We start from the raw sequence: 19952 nt of genomic DNA, 5'->3' as shown, positions 1-19952 counted from the left end.
TCAAAAAACATTTAGCGCTTATTCATAAATTTATTGCGTAAAATTGATACAATACATTTTATCATTTGTGTTTTAGATTCTGAGCAGTCAGAAGAAACCAATTTTTTTGATCACCTAAATTGTATAAGTATTAACACTTTCCACACACTAAAATTAAAATATTAAATCTACCCTTAAATTAATAAACTGATCTCTTACTAAATAATCAATAACTTATTCTTAATTTATTTCAGCTGTTGTTGTTTCTATTGCTAAAATATTGTGTTGATTTAAATTTATACCATAGTTTGTGTATAGTATTTGTTCAATCTTGCATAACATTTTTTTTTTTTTTATTTCATTTATATTATACTAGATGACTTTAACAAGAATATTAAACAAATAATATTTTTCTAGTATTGTTATTATTTTTGTTGACATTTTTTCAGTAGTTGTTATCAACATATTTATATCAATACTAAACCCTGAAATTCATATTGTATAAAATAATGAGTGCCCACTACTTGTGCATCTATTGACAATATTGATATCAATCATTATTATTAGTTATTCAATCAATAACTATGTTAGCAACTCCTAGTAGTTGGCTAAGTACCTAAAATATCCTAATGCAATTATTCATTGAAGAAACATAAATCAATTGGAAAACATAGTTTGATACCATGAAGTGCTGTGAAAGTTTCGTGTATATCATAGAACCGAGACAAATTATATTCAGGTATGTCAAAGTTGTAAAATTAATAACGGCAGAGGAAAAATATATTTTACTATAATATTCATGCGCATGTGTATGGTACTTATAATTAAAGACTATAAGGTTGGCAACTACACATTTTTAAGCAAGAACTTGAATGTACTTTTTATTTCAGTTTCAAAATTGGAGTTTTATGTACCCACATGTAATGCCTCCCCAGACTCTTTTAAACTCTGAACGCCAAACTCAAATTCCAATAGGAACTATGCTGACCTTTTGTTGGATGGGGCCCGGTCAGTAATCCTACTTCAAAATATGATGTACCCATCTAGGGATCGAAATTGGGGAGACTTCTTTGTAATCAATGTAAGAGAAAAAAACCTTTATTGTATAATTACACACTCAATGGTGATTATAACTAACTATATGAGACAAAAAAATTATTATATCATTATATTTTCAGTAAATTCAATTTTGCACTCTTCAAATAAAATATGGAGTCTACCAATAAACTGTGGTGTACCATAATAATAATAAAAGTATAGTATGCAGGCTACAATATACATTTTATTAAATTCAGCTATTTTACACAAAACAAATAATTACATAAATAAAGATGATATAACTAAAAAAATGTAAATATGTAAATAAAATAGTATATTATGATTAAAAATTAAAAAAATTAATTGTAACTGTGTAATTCAACTAGGTTCTTCAGCAGGGAACAAACAATACAATTCTTTTACAAGCATTTTAAAAAGTATCAACTATGAATAAACTATGCTAATTTATTATAATACACCACAAGCAATACATAAACCAAATAAATTGTTATTACCTATTATAGAATTGGTTTTATAATATTAGCCATGCAGGAAGATATAATGATAAAATTCATAAAATGCATAAATTGTGTCATAATAGATATATAATACAATAACCATAATTATGTAAATATCTTAGTTATAGTAGACCACACAACATTGGTGGACTGCATACTCGTGTTTATAGTTAGGTAGTATACAAATGGCGAGAGATAGCCGATTATATTCTATTCATGTTGTAAACATTTTTGCAAACAAAATAAATTTTAAAGGGTTTTGTTAATATTTAATACAAAATATTTGATTAACGCTTATCTAAGTAATATACATTTTCTACCCTTAAAACTGAATAAATTTTTAGAAATTTTGATTTTCGATATTTACTTAAATATGACTTATTTCTATGTCTAGAACCCAAAGATTTTTGCTTGTTGTTGTTTTTGGTTTGTGTATTAATTATTATACTATGTTTGTTTTTATTCATCAAAGAAGTGCTTACACCCTGTGCTTGTACTATCCTTTAGTAACAGTCGATATGTACAAAATATGTTGACATCAGCCTATGACATTCCTATGATTTTTACCTTATGTTTTTTTTTGTTAATAGATGAAAGATGGTTGTGCCCAAAATGTGGCCGCAACTACAAACGGAAAGCCCATTTAAGTTTCCACTTGGCCAAAGAGTGCGGGGTTGGGCCTCAATATAATTGCTCGAAATGTTTCAAATTTTTCAAACGTAGTAGTCATTTGAAGAGTCACCAACTATCGTGCGGTGATGTTTCACCTAAATTTCAATGCGACATTTGTAAAAAGAAATTCACACGCAAGGACAACATGAAAACTCACAAAAACACTATTCATAGACTTTCCGATCCTAATATACCAAATGAAGTTTATGCATTTTATAGCGAATGGCAAATTGGCGATTCAGATTAACACGTAGTTAATTATATTTATAATATGTTAACTGAAACATAAATCACTTGTTTATATATCTTATTATGTATGCTTAAATACATATAATATTTGTTCATTTATATTAATGTTCAGATATATCTTATATACAATTATAGAATACAATTTAAAACTGTACCTAATACAATCAATTAAAATGTGATAATCTGCAATTTGAAATATTTGAAATTTCTTCTTTATTTGAAAATATTCTGAGAATATTATAAATATATATTTGTTTGCAGAAATTCATACACACATCAAACTACAAGATTAACCTACCAATTAATAATCAAATGGTTCCATTATATCAATAATGTTTTATGAAGAAATGGAATTAAATTATGTTTCACTAGTGGTTTTTTATTATTGAAATTTATTTAGTATTTGTTCTATATTCTACTCCAAGTAATTTCATTTTTTTTTTTCATTATTATTTAGGTATATAATGTGTTGATCAATAAATTGAGTAAGTATATGTTTACCTCCAAATTTTAATTGCAATTTTCAATGTGATTTGAAATATATTTAGATGAAGGTGAAAACATAAATATACTAGGCAGGTAATAAAATCTGTTGCATTAATAAATTATAATGTTATATAATATGTTCTTAACCTAATACCTATAAGAGTTTTTTATATTCATACAATTTATCTACATGATTAAGGAATGTATAAATAATAAACCGATATATATTTTAAAATTTATAAAATAAAATTTTTAGTTCAGGATATAAATTATAAATGTACTCAAATTTTTAATGATAAATATAATTATTAGTATTGATTTTCATAAATCAAATTTGTTGTCCTTTGATTTTGTAATAATAGTCCTATAAAAATATGCTTTTGAGTTTGAATATATTTAGTGTCTCAAATTTAGTGTGAAACAATTGATGGGGTTGAACAAGAACAAGTTCTCCTTGCCATTGTTACCACATAAAATAATAAATACTCTATATATAGTACATACTGCTTACTACCACATGTTCTATATTTTAAAACATATTTATGTAGAAGATACCAGTATACAATATGTATACTTACTCATGTACTGTAGTATAACTGTGTTGAAAATCTATTAACAAAATATTGCAATGCTTATTTACGCTTTATTAACATCAAGTAAAATTGTTACGTAATTTTTATTACTTGAAAAACTTGTTCGCTAAGGACTCTGATAATATACTAATATTTACAATTGTTACCATAAGTATTTTTTTTTTTTTTTTGTAATTATTATATTGCATATTATTTTTTAGAAGTCAGAAAAAAATCTATAAACAACACTGAAAAAAATAAAGACAACAATAAGAACACAAATAAATGTGATTTTGCCAAAAATGTTTGTGCTGTATGCTCAAAATCTTTTAAACACTTCAACACTTTGAACAAACATCTGCGCAGTCATTTATTTCCAAAAAATGTAGTTATTCATACATTTCAATGTGATAAATGTGATAAAAAATTTACAAAAGTACAAAACATGAACACACACAGAGCACTTATTCATGGAGTGTTAGAAGTGTAACAAAATTACATTTAAGTTACAACTATACTATAAATCAGGGATGAGCAACTCAAAGTTACTAGCAGGCCACTCTAAGTACTTTAAAATCTAGCGGGCCGCAGTGCATAGGAAAAAGCAAAAAAATGGTCTTTCAAATTTACTAACATTTATTTTTTATCTTTATTTATTTATATTTACAATTATTATTTAATGTGATACTTGAGGATGTGGTTTTTCAATAGAAAATTTAGTAACCTACAGTACCTACTAATAGCTAATGGCCACAGTTGCCGGGCTCAGGATCAATTAAAAAAAAAAAAAAAAAAAAAAAAAACTATACATTGAGTTTTTTTTTTGTTTGTTAATAATAAATAAATATTCATTCTCCCATAAGCTGTTAAAAATTCTATTTTTGTCTTCGATTTTATGCTTTTTGGCTGACATTTTTCAAATAATTACTACAAAACACGAAAATAATACTACTAACGGCGTGACGGTGTGACACTACGGCAGTACGGTACGTCAGGGTGACACTACGGAATAAGGATATGACTAAACCGAAAAAATGAAATAAATAGTATGTTAGCTACACCATTATAAATATATATTTAGACATTTAATAATTTAGTTTCATTTTAAAACTGGATAAGAATTTATATCCACATTTTATCAAAAAACGTAATAACATAAAATAAAATACAGATAAGCGCTAAAATTATATGAAGTCATTTGAAAATTTAGCGCGGCCCGCCAGTTGCCCATCCCTGTTATAAATTATAGTACATAGTTATATGGTTATATAACTTATATTATTATGTATTGTTATGTATTTGGTTATTTTTTTCTCATTATATAAATAATTATTTATAATCGTCATTTTACTAGCTGAATTTTTTTAGTCATTAATTTACTATTGTTGCATATTAGCATCAACTGGGATATGTATAATTAATCATAATAAAGTAAAATTGTTATAAAATAATGATTTGAGTTTTTGTTTAGCTTATAGAGTTAAAAGCTGATGGTATGCCTAAGTTATAGTCAAGAAGTCAATGGGCATCTACTTGATGATATTGGAATAACATTTTGGTTTAAGAAAACCGGAGTGAAAATATTTTAGAAATGTTTAAGACTTTATGTTTTATGTTTATAATTTTTTTTTACTCTCCAATTTGGGGCAGTAGCATATTTGCAAGAGTAGATTATGCAGATAGATCTAACCCTATATGGTCTTTAATTTTTATGTCCTTTTTATAGGAGAATGTCTGATAATTATACTTTATAGTTAGGTACATTTGTTTTCAATAAAAATACTATTTTATATTATTTGTGTTATACTCCCTACATAAATTGTAAATACGCCATTGATTTAATGTGCTGCGAAGAATTGAGAACTGAATGAGTTAGAAGTTAGCTTGTATGAAAGCAAAATATAACCAGCTGTTATCATCTATTTTATTTATTTTTTTTATAATTTATTTTGTTATCTGCAAAATTAATATTAGAAGAGAAAAATAATTGAACGATTTTTCTATATTGATAACATTTACCTTCACCACAAAAAAATCTTAATAAATATTGAATACCTACACTTTTTATTAGATCTGATCCTTCTACAATTAATTTTCTATACATTTTAATATTTTCCATTTATTAGCTTACATTGTTATTATTTTATAATTTTTGTAATGCTTTTAAATATATTTTTATTTGTTTGGTCTCAATAAAATAAGTATTAAGTACTTTATATTTTTATAATTGTATAAATTAACCTTTTTTAATTATTTTTGTAAAAATATTACACGAGAAATTGTTACCACAGCTTAATATAAAAAATTATTACCAAAAGAGGATGTCTAACACATAAATTTAATAGTTTTGTCACTAAGTTGTAATTATGCATTAGGTATGGTATTATTATTATTGTTATTGGACTGGCGATAGAACTTTTACTTTCTGTATTATAACCCAAAATTCTAAATAATTGATTAAAATAAAATATTGCACACTTCATAAACTAAGAATCTTATTTAGGCTTTTGAGCGCTTTTTATTTAAATAATAAATCATATATGTATGTATATATAAGTACTTACCTAACCATTATTATGTTATTAATTATAATCTATGTGTTATAGGAATAGCACAACTACAAAATGGCCGATGGATATGTCCAAATAGTTATTGTGGTAGAACGTATAAAAAGAAGTTTTCATTGTATCGTCATTGTCGACAAGAGTGTGGTGTTGAGCCTCAATATCGGTGTTCATTTTGTGTGAAAACATTTAAACGTAAAGAATCACTCAAATCACACTGTATAATAGTTCATGACTTTTGTAACTTTAATACCTTACAATTAAAACAACATAAAAATTCCATTTAAAATTCACCGATGTACTTGGTAGTCTTACAAGCACCAAAAACCCAACAATCCCTTCCAATATAACAAAACTTGTTCAAGAAAAAACTTCTAATTTTGAGTGAAAGGAATAGCATTTTTGATATTAGTATTGGTATCCAGATGCAGTGGTATAGACGGTAAATAAGCTAATCATGAAATATCCAATACGGCTTTCTCTACTTTTACCTACTCTTAAATATAATAAATACTTACGCCGACACAAAAAACACTAACAAAATGTACTACAAAAATGGCAGAAAACTGAAAAACTAAAATACCAAATCAATTGCAATAAAAATCAATACACAAATATGGTACATCCTAAATCTAAAAAGGAAGGATGAAACTAAAATGAACCACGTATGAATAAGACTCACATTCCTAAAACTACCTTGGGAATAAAAGCAAACCACCTATCAATGAATAATGTGTAGTAAATAACAATGAAACACATCGTTAATACCAAAGGCTGCAAACATGATGATACAAGAAATAAATACTTTATCCACAGTAAATCGAGCAAACTATTACCAGATCTACTATCAAAAATAAATATAATTAATTTTCTTAAAGAAACAAAACTATACAATTCTAATTTATTTAAGTTGTATAACTCGAGAAAAAAAAATTGTAAATAATGTACTTAAACCAACTTTGTAAATATTATATTCGTATTATATTAGGTACTAATGGACTCTTCTGATGTTTTACATATCAATAAAATATAATTTAAATTTAAAGACTGAAATGTAATTATTAATTCAAATCATTTTTAAAACAAAACATGTTCTTGTTGACTCCTTACATTACTTTAGTAAGTGTATGACATTTAAAATAAAATAAAAGTATATTATTGGTCATAAATCTTAGATTTTTTTTAGGTTATTATTTCTTGTATTTTAGAATAAAATAAAATTACTAATAAATGTGCTCATTACACTGTTATTAATTAATTTAAATTTCTTGATATTTTCAAATGTTAGTTTGATATGACTTCAAAGCATGTTCTGTTAGTTTTAATTATGAGAGCTGTTGGAGCTACATTTATTTTCTATATCTTTAATATATAATTGTTTTAAATGTTTATTGTTGTGTTGATAGAGGTTTATAACATAAATTATATATATCTATATTATCACCGTGTACGCTGTGGACTATAGAGTTCTATATATTTGTTTTAATAAATATAAATATTAACTATTTTAAAAATTATCTGATTAATTATAATGTATTATATTACATTTGTTTTAAGTCACATGTAAATGTACTGTAGGACATACGATTTTAAATAGTTACATATACTATGAATAATCACATACTATTTCTCTCTACAATATGACAAATATTTACTACTTAGTCGGTATATTTATTGAATCATTAAACTAAATAGTATGAAAATTTAAAATATAAATATAAATTTTAATTGATAAACTCTTATTTGTATGACGTTGAAAACTGCTTTTGCTTAATTTCTTTGCAGTTTTAATTGTCTTACATAGTAGTAGATACATGTTTTCTTCATAACTCATTTTTATTGAATTTTACAGTTTGTCCAAACAGTGGAAGATATATGTGTCCAAATACATGTGGTCGAAGTTACAAAGAAAGGCACAATCTTATTAGACATTTAAGAAAAGAATGCGGTGTTGCTCCTCAGCATATATGTATCCAATGTTCAAAAGCTTTTAAGCATAAAGCACATTTAACTAGACATTTTTTATCATGCTCTAATATTCCTCCAGCTTTTGAATGTTCATTTTGCGGCAAGATGTTCAGATGTAGAGACACATTGAAAAAGCATAATTTATTAGTTCATAAATTACTTGAATAATTTACTGAATACCTAACTTTATACTATTACCATTGTTATTATTAAAAAACTGTTAAATAATGAAGTTTTTGTTATTATTAAAATAAATTTAACCCACAGAGTTTTAATTTAAAACTTTAAACATAATAATTTTACAAAATTGTTTTTATTATAATTATAACAATATTTATTTAGAATACAATGAAAGGGTTATCTATTATTGTATCTAATTTTACTATCAAAGGTTTTGTTTTCAATAGTTTTACGTATAACATATTATTAAACATATCTAAGAAACGGTTTATTATATTTGTTTTGCATCTGTAGAAAACTTTACTACTGAGTATCTTATATCTTCTTTATATATTATATAATTTTAAAATTGTTATCTGTTTTCTTGTTTGTCCTAATCTTATCAGTACACATTTTTGATTTTCAAAAAATAAATGCAGGCAACCTATTTTCAACAGACCTTACTTTAATTTACATCATAGTAATTCTTAAGTTCAAATGATTGTATAGTTACTTATTATCCAAATTTAAAACAAAAGATATATTTTATAAACACTTTAAATTTTTATTCACTTTTTGTGAAAAAAACTAACTGATAACTTAACAATAATTCCTTTCAATTAACTGACTTTTAGAAGCTTTGAAAGTTTGTTTTCAAATAGTTAATTTGATAAATAGTTAAATATATAATCTATATCAGCAGTTCTCGAACTTTGTTTTTCGCGTAGCACTTTAATATATTATCAATCAGTCGCATACCCCTGATGATTAAAAGTAGAAAGTTACAAACTTTACATAGTTAAATACATTTATTTTAAATAAAAATGCAGTAAAATACTACAGTATAATTATTATTTATTAATACAAATTTATTAGTGTTTAAAAAATGAGGTATAAATAAAATAAATTTTCAATGAGGACCATGGATTTATAGATTTGATATTAGCTATAAAGTATCTAGTTCAGTGGCTTATAATAAGATAGTCAAAGGATTTCTGTTCTGGAATATCTATTACGGCACTTTTTTGAGCTCTGGTTAGGTTAGGTGTGATTTTAAAGGATCCTCTTACTGAAGGTGACTATGTTGTGCATGTTATTTTAATGTAAAATGTTACTATTTATTGTATTTATTTCGCTATATAATATCTTATAATCTAAAATTATTCTCTAACGTATTGACATTTTGTAATCTGGGTCTTCTTAGGTTTTGAAAAATGTATCCTCATATCTGTGTATTATTATATCAAGTATATTTTATTTTTATCATGCCAGTGATACTGAACAATTTAATAGCTTTTGGTACCAAAAAAAACCCTATAATATCTAAGTTATAAATAAATAAATAAATAAATAGTAGGTAAATATATAAAATTACATAATTACAAAATAATTCCATGTTATTAGTTATTTAAAATATGCTATATTCACATTCATTAAATACAATTATTTTAAACTATTTGAGGTAACAGGAAGTTTTAAAATTCAATATTTTAAATATTATGATCTTTTAAAATTTATGTTATGAAAATAATTTTGTGAAATTTATTTTCAATGATTATAGAACCAGAATACATATTATATTGACTATGATTGATACTAATTTATCTACTTGAGTTTTTCGCAACATAGGTTCTATAGTAAAATTAAAGTTATATAGTTGAACATATTATTAAACGACTTCTAATAAAAAAAAAATCTAGTGATCATAGATGTAATAGTAGATATAATAGTACAATACAGTTTGTTAAATTACAAGAAATTTTACTGAATATCATATATTCATACTAATATATTATTCTAAAAACCAATTCCAGCATTTATATAATATAGTACACTATATGTACGCTATACATACAATTAATTTTGGTTTTTGTATAATTGAATTATAATATGAATCTTATCTATGACCAGGTATGATGATTTTGTAATATATATTAGAAAAATACATTTTTCACCTTTAATATTATTGAGTATAAAAAGTACACTGCACAACATCACTCGGAGCATGTAAATGTTTGTTCAATAGTTTTAGAATTGGTTGATTGTATTTCTTGAATTGCTATTATAATTTATGCTTTATTTAATTTGCCAAAGGAGATATCAAAATTAAAATAGTAGGTACAGTATTAATTTTTTATTTAATTTTGATTGATTGTCTCTTCCCTATTTTAATAAAAATTGAGTTTTTGTTTACTAATTTGCTATTAGTGGACTTGATATTATACACATATCATATTTTATTTTATTAAGGCTGAATTATTAAAACAGTTAAGTTTATTCAAAATATAAAATAACAACATAGTTTCAGCTATTATAATTAGTTATTACTTAGCATTTCTATATTTCTATATTTTGATTTGAAATTAAATATAATTCACTTAATTCTATTGAATAAATGCCGATTGCTTTTTATCAGTCCAATATTTTGGTATGATGATTTAATGAAATGTATTTGTTTGCAGGTTTACAAGGCCGGTGGCCATGTATGAACAGCTGTGGTAGAAGTTATAAAAACAAAGGTGACTTAATACGTCACATGAGAAAAGAATGTGGTATCCCTCCTCAATATCGCTGTGATACTTGCCGTAAAATGTTTAAACATGTTCATCACTTAAAGTCACATATGATTGTGGTTCATCAGAAATTATTTAAAAGCAATTAATAACAGTTAATTTATGAATACCTATGTAATATTGTAAAATGTTAAGCTTTATATGTTCTCTTTTCATTGGTCAAAAAATATTTTTATATTTTAGTTAACTGTGAATTCACTTAACATAAAAATTACTTCATGGTATCACAGATTTTTGTGCAAAACTATATTAGGAACTCTGAATAAAACGAATACAAAATAAAATAAGGTAAACCGCCATGTTTTGAGTTGGAAAAATGTCCATCAATATAAAAATTTTAAACTATTTAGAAAACATACTAAAATACAGAAGATTATATTTATTTAATGATACAAGTTCCTTATTTAGTAGTGGTAGTCAAGTGGTAAAGTGATGAGAGAGGCTAGATCCCTTCATAACCTTTTTTTCGATATTTATTATGCTTTATATTTACTAGCTGTCCTGCTTAGCATTGCTCGTATCTTTTTTTCAAAAATATGTTTGTACTCATTATAATATCTGATACCAAATGTAACTGACGCAATCCTATAAATTAAATTAAATTATATTCTTTTTCAGTTAGTTAAAAATCTCTTATGCGCTACCCTTAAGCTACTTTCAGGAGTTGATAAAAATGTATAAACATTAAACACCCTTAAAGTCTCAAAGTCTCTCATTAACAGCACAGCAGTTTTTGAGTCTCTAATTTACAGACAGGCATACAAGCATCCATTTCATTTGTTTATGTACAGGATGTTATATCCTTAGAATACAAAGTTAAATAAATCAAAAATTACTCTTACAAATTTTGATTCTGATACATCAAATTTTTCAGAAAAAAATCACTGAATAATTCACAGTTGAAAAGAGGGGTTCTCATTTGAAAAATAGATGTTTATATCTCCACAGGATCCTCTCTAAGTAATACACAAAATCTCGAGAATTTGAAGTACGGCCTTTAAGTATATAGAAAAATTCCAAAATTCAGATTTTAAATAACTGCATTATTGAAGAAAAAAGGGTGAGCATGCTTGTTGAATCACCCTGTACATATTGATCAATTAAGCATTTTTTTTTATTGATCAAATGTTGCATGTTAAAAAGTCAGCCTAATCCCCCTCCCTCCCCTAGACAAAATCATTTGACTGCCACTACTATCTAATGTAGTATTTTAGAAGTCTGTGCAGTGTGCATATCAGTGGCGGCGCAAACTTTTGAGTCTTTGAAGCAAATTGTACATTTTTAATATTTTTACCACCAACCATCCCCTTTATTATATCAAAATGATAATGTACTATGTTGAAGCTATAAATCTATGAAGCAATTGCTTCAAAGAGTATTATATCCCGCCGCCACTGGTGCATGGTATACATTACTTAGATTAGGTAGTAAATAATTACATTAAAAAAAATATTTCATTCCTGTTAACTAAATTAACTATATCATGTACCTATTAATTAATAATGTATCATGAAGAATATAAAATGATATAATTTAACCCTATATTTCCAAAGCTTAATAATATGTTCTATAAATATGCTGATTGTTTCCTTATTACCTTCTTCCTTAAAAAAATGTTTTACATAAATGATTTTTTTATTGTTGTCAATAATAGATTTTTTATTTATTATTAGTACAGCATCAACTATTAAGGTTAAGGTTTGATTAAAAAAATTACAAAATAATATAATTATTTTACACAATTGAATAAAAAATGTAAATAGTTAAATTTAATTGTACATTATGATTGATTTGGGAAAATTAAAAATTAAGTACAATTAGTCTTTAGATGGTTTTGGCAATGAACAACACGGTGTATTTGAATATCAGTTTAATCACAGATTAATGACTGTCTTTACCAATGACAGATTGTATTTCAAAATATAATTGAATTATTTCTGCAAGGATCAACACTCGTAACTTCATTAGAAAAAAATAAAATGATATTACAACTATTTTCAACTAACTTATATTGTACTCCAAAATAAAAATTACTAGTAAATATATGTTGTTTGCTAATGGCTTTTACATTATATAAAATATTTATAAATATTAATTGTTCTTAACACATAATAATATATATTATATATTGTATACATAAACATTTTATATTTATTAATAATTATATTTTCACATGTTTAGGTAATTTTTCAAGGTGGCCGTGCTGGAATGGATGTGGTCGAAGTTATAAGTACAAATATGATTTAAGTAGACATATAAGAAAAGAATGTGGAGTTGAACCCCAATACATATGTAGAGTTTGTTCAAAAGCATTCAAACGAAATGATCATTTAATAGTTCATATGACTAGGCATTAAACAACCACAATAACAACTATTTTTTAAATTTAACTCATGAGAGTGAGTATAACAGTAGGAATTAAATTTTACTTCACATTGTTAAATTACTTTCAGGTATACTAGGTAATTCTTTAACAGTGAACAGTAAATATATTGAATAATATTAATTTTTGTTTTTACTGCTTAAAAAATGAACCTGTATAAAATAACAAAGGTATAACAGGTGGTAAACTGGTTGTTCATTTTACTTTTACTATACTTACATTCATACCACTAAATAAAATATGTTTTATATTATTATAAAATGTAATTATATTTTACAACTATGAACTAATAGTTTCAATTAATTAAATAAATAAATAAATATAATAAATTATAATAAGTTTGATAAATATATTTTATAGATTAAAAAATAAAATAATATAAATCTTTGTTCTGTTTTAGATCACTACGGAAGACCTGTTTTATAAATTCAATTTTTTTCAATTGTTTGTAACACAATTGAATAAATACTACAGAAATACATACTGTATATTTATTATGTATTATGTAATGTACTGAGAAGTTAAAACTCTAATATATCTAGGATATATCTTATTTGTTCTTTGAAAATTTAAATTCTATGACATTAAATGATAACATATAAAACGTGATTTTATTATTGACCTACCTCATATTAAATTAATATTATTATTTACTAATATTATTATTTATTACATAGAATTTCTTTAGGTTTTATTTATTTTAGTGACATATTATGTTAAATCATCATTCAGTTATAGAAAACTCGAAAATAATTTATTTTGTTGAGGCAACTGCCTTTTTCTTAATAATATAAATTAAAGTGACAGATTATTGCATCAAAATCAAAAATATTGTGTCCGATATTAGATTAATGTAATTGACTTTCAAAGAAATGTTAAAATCTAATAAATGCATTTCTATATAGTAAGGAATGAATGGTAATTATGTTATATTCAAAAACGATATATTGTCATTATTGTTAACATCCATTATAGCTAGTGTAAAGGGTAGGTTGGTTTTTTACTCTTAACCAGAGATAAAGTAGTTTCCAACCAATAAACACAACAGCTTAAAAATATATTATTTTTATTTATTAACTCAGCAATGATTCACCCAATTTAACAAGCCTGGATATTTTCTTCGTGTGGTCTGCCAAACTAACATATTATGTATAATAAATGTTTTAACATAAATAGTAACAATATTTATTATGATTACTAATAGAGCAATATAATTTGGTTTGTTTTTCATTTTGATAAATAGGATTGTTCCAAAAGTCAAACTTATTGAAATTGCCATGTCCGAATAACTGTGGACGATCATATAATCATCGTGGAACATTGCGCAGACATCTGAAGTATGAATGTGGGGTACCTCCACAGTTTAAATGTGAATACTGTCCTAGAACTTTTGCCCAAAAAGTTAATCTCAACAAGCATCAAATGGCTGTACACAAAAATATTTTGGATGCAATGAGCATGTGCTTTGTTGAATTATGTGAAAATTAAGATTCATAATAGATGTATAGTTGGTTAATTTTTAAGAATTATTGAGTCTATTGTCTAGTTATGTTTAGTTATATACATTGAACCCTGATGGGAACTAATTTTTGTATTATATTTCTAAGTATAATGTTATTTATTATGGTATTTGAATTAAAATAATTGTTATTTTATTTTATTTTTATTTTTTGTTTCAACATAACATATTGTAATACATATAATATAATAAACCTAACGCTAAAGTTCAAAATAAAGTTATTTACATTATAAGATCTTAAAATAAACGTGAATATTATTTTATAGTTTGATTATAGTTTATATTTAAAAAATAATAATATTATGTAGGTTGTAGGTACTATACAAACTATATATTATATTATATTTTTATAATAAACAATCGTCACCACAAACTAAAAGATTATCAAATAAATTATACAAATTTTACACTAAATATTATTTACATTTTATAAATGTAAATTTAAAATCATAATATTCTTAAGTTAATCCATTTAGGTGTCTATACTCATTATTACAAAAAGTTTTAATTTCTTTGAAAACTTGTTTTTTTTTTATAAATTTTCATGTAATTCCAAAAGAATATGTTAAAAAAAAAGTATTATTTATTAATATTTTTTACATTTTTATCATTTTTGTGGTTGTTTTTTTACTTTTTGAAATGAAAATATACATTTTTAACTATGGCTTAACTGTTAAAAAATAACTGAACAATTAAATTACTAAAACCACTTTAATAATTATCTAAGCTAATATAAAGTGGTAGTTATGATTTTTATATAACATATAAAACAAAGTATAAAAGTATAAAAATGTATTATTTGTTTATTTTTAACTTTTTGTTTTTTTTAATGCATAAATACAAATATTTGAAGAGCAATAAATTAATTATCAAATAATCGAATAATTTGTTCATTATTAATGGAATAATATATTTTATGTATTTACTTACTTAACTTACTAAGTAATAACTCAAGTCTCTTCAAAAATTACCTACAGTTACCTCCAGGCCCGTTCAAAGATATTTTGTCGTCTAGGTCCACCCCATGGATCCTTTTTTAACTTTAGTAACCATGGATCTTTTGGAAACGTAGGTTAATTGTGACTTCCTCCCCACCTTGCGAACAGCCTTGATTACTACATCAATAATATTTTTATAAGTATTATATTTTATCTCTAATAATATTGACTTGAATAAAAAAATTCTGTCATATACTCATAAACATTTCAGTTCTATCATTACATTATTCAATAATTCTTTATTTCAACTATAAAAATTCACTTAACTCAAATATTTTTTTTTTCAGATTCTTCTGCCGTATTATAAATGGATTTGTACAGCATCAAATTTCATGTAACCATATACATTTATATATATATTTTTTAAAGTATACCTAAATTCTAATAACTGATAATGATGTTTAAAACATTATTTGATTTGATTACTGAAGTAGATTGTTCAATAGTATATTTTAGAACTCATGTTCTAATATTGTGTGCAGTATGATATAATATACATTATACAGAATTCAATCACAACTATAACATTTCAAATTGTAAAAGTATAAGTAATTTTGTTTTTGTTGTTAGTGAAATACAAAATTTTTTACCAATATTTTTGAGCACTTTCCTTGGTAACTTCTATACTATTAATGAAAATCTATTATTTTCAGAAAGATATTGATTTTTTAATATTTTTTATTCATTCGGGTTACTTGATTCAATTTAAAAATATGTATGAATTATTGAAAAGTTTTCTATTATGTAATAACTCATAAGTTTATATAAATTTGTAATTTCTTTAGAAAAATGACATAATTGACTCATTAGATGTAATATTTTATGAGTAATCAAAGTACATTTTTAGTACCATATTATTTATGCCCCTATAATAACATTATATTTTTCATTGTATTTTATCAATACTGGAGCTTAAATTAAAACAAATCCATTTCAATATACTGGTTACAGGCACACCGCACACATCATTAAAAGATAAGATGACAATTGTTGAATATTTGTATATGACTTAAGATTGAAAAATTGTACAGTTTAACACTGATACAATTTAAGAAAAAAAAATCAATCAGTAGGTAAAAGTACCTGTCTAATCATTTTATTGGTATTATTAGTAAAATTTTAGTTATACTTAAATTAAATACAAAAACATTTCCAAATGTGAATAATAATGTGTTGTAATGTAATTATACCATATTCCTACTGCTAATTACTAGGTATCTAGAAGCCAAGATTTAATCAAATATTAAGTACTAACTGTAATTTGTTGCACTACTCATTGGCCAACAACTTGTCGTAAAATCAATTAATTGCTAAACTTTTGAATTTTAATGGTATACAAATTAAGTAACCTAATTAATAAAAAGTTATTACCTTAGTACCTATGTATAAAATGTCAATGTATGACAATAGAACTAGTATTGTTGGGTTCTTCTTATTGTATACTATTTTTTTAGAATTAAATTATTTAATGTTTTTCTAAAAACTTTGTTATGTTACTTACTAATACAAAAAATTGTTTGATATGAATTAGCAATAGGTAGTACTTTTATCTTATATTGTATTATTTATTTTAGCGGTAAAATAAAATAAATCGCTTCGCTTAAAATAAATCATTATTTGGCTTTTGTACTACGTTTTGTGTATTGAAGACGTACATAGTACCCATTTACTAATGTAAAAACTCTATGATTAATTTTAACTCGTTGTCTTGCAGGTATATTATTAGAAAAACTAGAAACAATTGTTGTTGATGATCCTGCTGTATGTCCGAATGGATGTGGTCATAAATACAAAGGCAAATGGCGGAAATATAATTTGAAAAGTCATCTGATGTATGGATGTAGAGTACCTAGACAATTTCAATGTAAAATATGTTGTAGAACCTTTGTACAGAAAGTCAGTCTCAAGACACATGTAGCAAAAATTCACAAAGTTATTTATGAATAGATAATATGTTAATATGTACCTTATACTTATCTAAAATTATAAGTTATTATTGCTAATACTTCAAATTGTGTGGATATTATGCTAAATACATACAAACAAGAGATTTTCTAGTTTAATGTACACTAAAACAGAAATAGGTAATAATAGTAACTGTAATACATTGGAATTGTATTGATTCCACCAAAGCTCTTTTTATTAGAAGAAAGGTACATTTGATTCCACTTCAAATGCCAACAGTTAATTAGGTACCTAGTCTATTATTTTGTAGAAATACTTATATGATATGCATATATTACCTATACTAAACATTAAAATATAACAAAAAAACCACCTACTTAGTTGTATTTACTTTAAAATATGTTTTATAGTTTTTATATTAATTGTATGTTGATATTTTGTATGAGCTTATTTTCTAATAAAACACACATACCGTATACAGTTGTCTTTTTATAATTTCACTATTTTAACATAATATTCTAAAAGTAATTATGTATGAATTTTCAGATATTGGACCATACTCATTGAAGAGTTGGAATAATGATTTACCACACAATAACAGAAATAAAAGATTAAACATTAACATTGATCATTCAAATTTGAAGCTAAAATTGTTGTACGAACTTCGAATGGAAGTGTTAAATAAACAGCTTGAACAAATTATGTATCAAAGCCGACACCAAGAAAAATAAATTTAATTTTATGAAACTGAAGATCAAACACGTTACTCAGATTTTTTCAATTGAATTTTAACTTTTCATAGAACCAATATTGTTAATTTTACTATAGTTGTGTAATTTATCAATTAAACAAAAATATAAATATGTACGATTGATAGGTTGTACCTATAGCCATATTATAATTAATAATACTGATGTAATTAGGTATAGGTACCTTCAATCTAGGTACTTATTGTTGTAATCAATACCGCAACTGCAACGTAAGTGCCTAGTCACTATTATTATTTATTTTTAATCACATCTAATTAATAATATTAGTTTATTACTGTTTAATAACTAATAGCTGAATACTATTTATAAATTATAAGACTATGAATTCTGGCTGCTCCACGCCTCCACTGGTATAGCTGGTACTATTTTATAATAAATACTCAAACATTTATTTTTTTAAACAGAAATCAAATACATCAATTTAATTATAAATTGTTATTTAAATAAAAGATTTTACTTTCTACAGTAGGGGGGTAAATACTTGATACTTATAAATATTTGACATTTGAATAACTTTCCTTAATAATATTTTATAATAATACTTAAGGGTTTATTAAGACTAATATTCTATTAGGTAGGTATGTAGATATTTTGCTAAATTGACTTTGTTCATTCCTTTGCAGTCTGCATAAATAAGATATTAGTTACTGTCATGGGAAAAAATAGGAGAAGTGTTTAGGGACCAAGGCCCTCCTAATAATGTCCTAATATTTTTTTATGCTTATTCAATACTACTATAATAGGGCCCCCTAAATCTCAAACAATATCAGTGTTAATCCAGCTGGATTAGTATAGTGGTCACTGTCCACTGAATAGGTTGGTACCTATTTTTTTTTATTATAAATTTAATAGTAGGCACTTATATGGTTTACTAGCCTACCACCTATATAAATGTTATAGGTACCTACCTATAATATTATGATTAGTAAACTATAAATTAGGATTATTGTTAAAGACAGAAAAAATAATTACTTCAATATTCGACTTATTACGAACTTAATTATATGATTTTAATGTCCATTGAGATTTCAGTTTTATTTTGTATCATAATCAATTATTTTACCTACTGTATAATAATATAGTCTTTGAATGTTATAAAATCAAATGTTTACCCGCAGTCTGTAAATTATAACATAATTGATTACCTATAATATAATACATAAATAGCTCATAGCATTTCAAAAAGCCCTTTATTTTTATATTTAGTACGTCTTACACATTTTATGTCGGAAATCGGGACTAATACGCAATATATGTATGTTATGTTTATGTGTGGTCATAATTTAATTTTAGTTTTCGTTATTTATAATATAATAGGTATAATATATCTATAATATTATATTTGTATGTTAAATAATATATTTTATGTGTGGCATGTGCTAACTATATTGTTATATTGTTTTTGTAAAAGTTTTAATCAATTAGGTTATATAAAACCCTTGGATAACATACCTGTGATAACAATAAGTAATATAATAATAAAAAAATACGTTACATTTAAAGAATTCATATATTATAATATTATGTATTACACTATTACAGAAAACTTAGCTAAAATGTTGCTATATCCACAAACTGTGTTTTTGTGCCCTTGCAATT

At 24.5% G+C, this 19952-nt stretch overlaps 2 protein-coding genes across 5 annotated transcripts; both read left to right on the top strand.

Moving 5' to 3' along the window:
• Positions 1-432: 432 nt before the first annotated feature.
• LOC111042495 (zinc finger protein 134-like) lies at positions 433-2619 on the top strand. 4 transcript variants are annotated; one of them, XR_002605445.1, is made up of 2 exons: positions 433-1060; positions 2126-2238. XR_002605445.1 is itself a non-coding variant. In XM_022327119.1 (2 exons), exons 1-2 carry the CDS (start codon positions 852-854, stop codon positions 2452-2454), a joined length of 465 nt encoding a protein of 154 aa, XP_022182811.1. In that variant the 5' UTR covers positions 433-851; the 3' UTR covers positions 2455-2619. The 4 variants fall into 4 exon arrangements, 1 of the variants encoding a protein (XP_022182811.1); XR_002605447.1 differs by having other exon boundaries at positions 433-718; positions 2126-2225; XR_002605446.1 differs by lacking the exon at positions 2126-2238 and adding an exon at positions 1158-1301.
• Positions 2620-14072: 11453 nt separating this feature from the next.
• On the top strand, positions 14073-14801 carry LOC111042395 (longitudinals lacking protein, isoforms A/B/D/L-like). The gene is made up of 2 exons (XM_022326989.1): positions 14073-14079; positions 14405-14801. Exons 1-2 carry the CDS (start codon positions 14073-14075, stop codon positions 14647-14649), a joined length of 252 nt encoding a protein of 83 aa, XP_022182681.1. The 3' UTR covers positions 14650-14801.
• Positions 14802-19952: the final 5151 nt, after the last annotated feature.

This window comes from Myzus persicae, unplaced genomic scaffold, assembly GCF_001856785.1.
Source record: "Myzus persicae strain clone G006 unplaced genomic scaffold, MPER_G0061.0, whole genome shotgun sequence".
In the NCBI taxonomy this organism is placed as follows: Eukaryota; Metazoa; Arthropoda; class Insecta; order Hemiptera; family Aphididae; genus Myzus; species Myzus persicae.
This window is presented reverse-complemented; position numbering and strand designations above follow the sequence as displayed.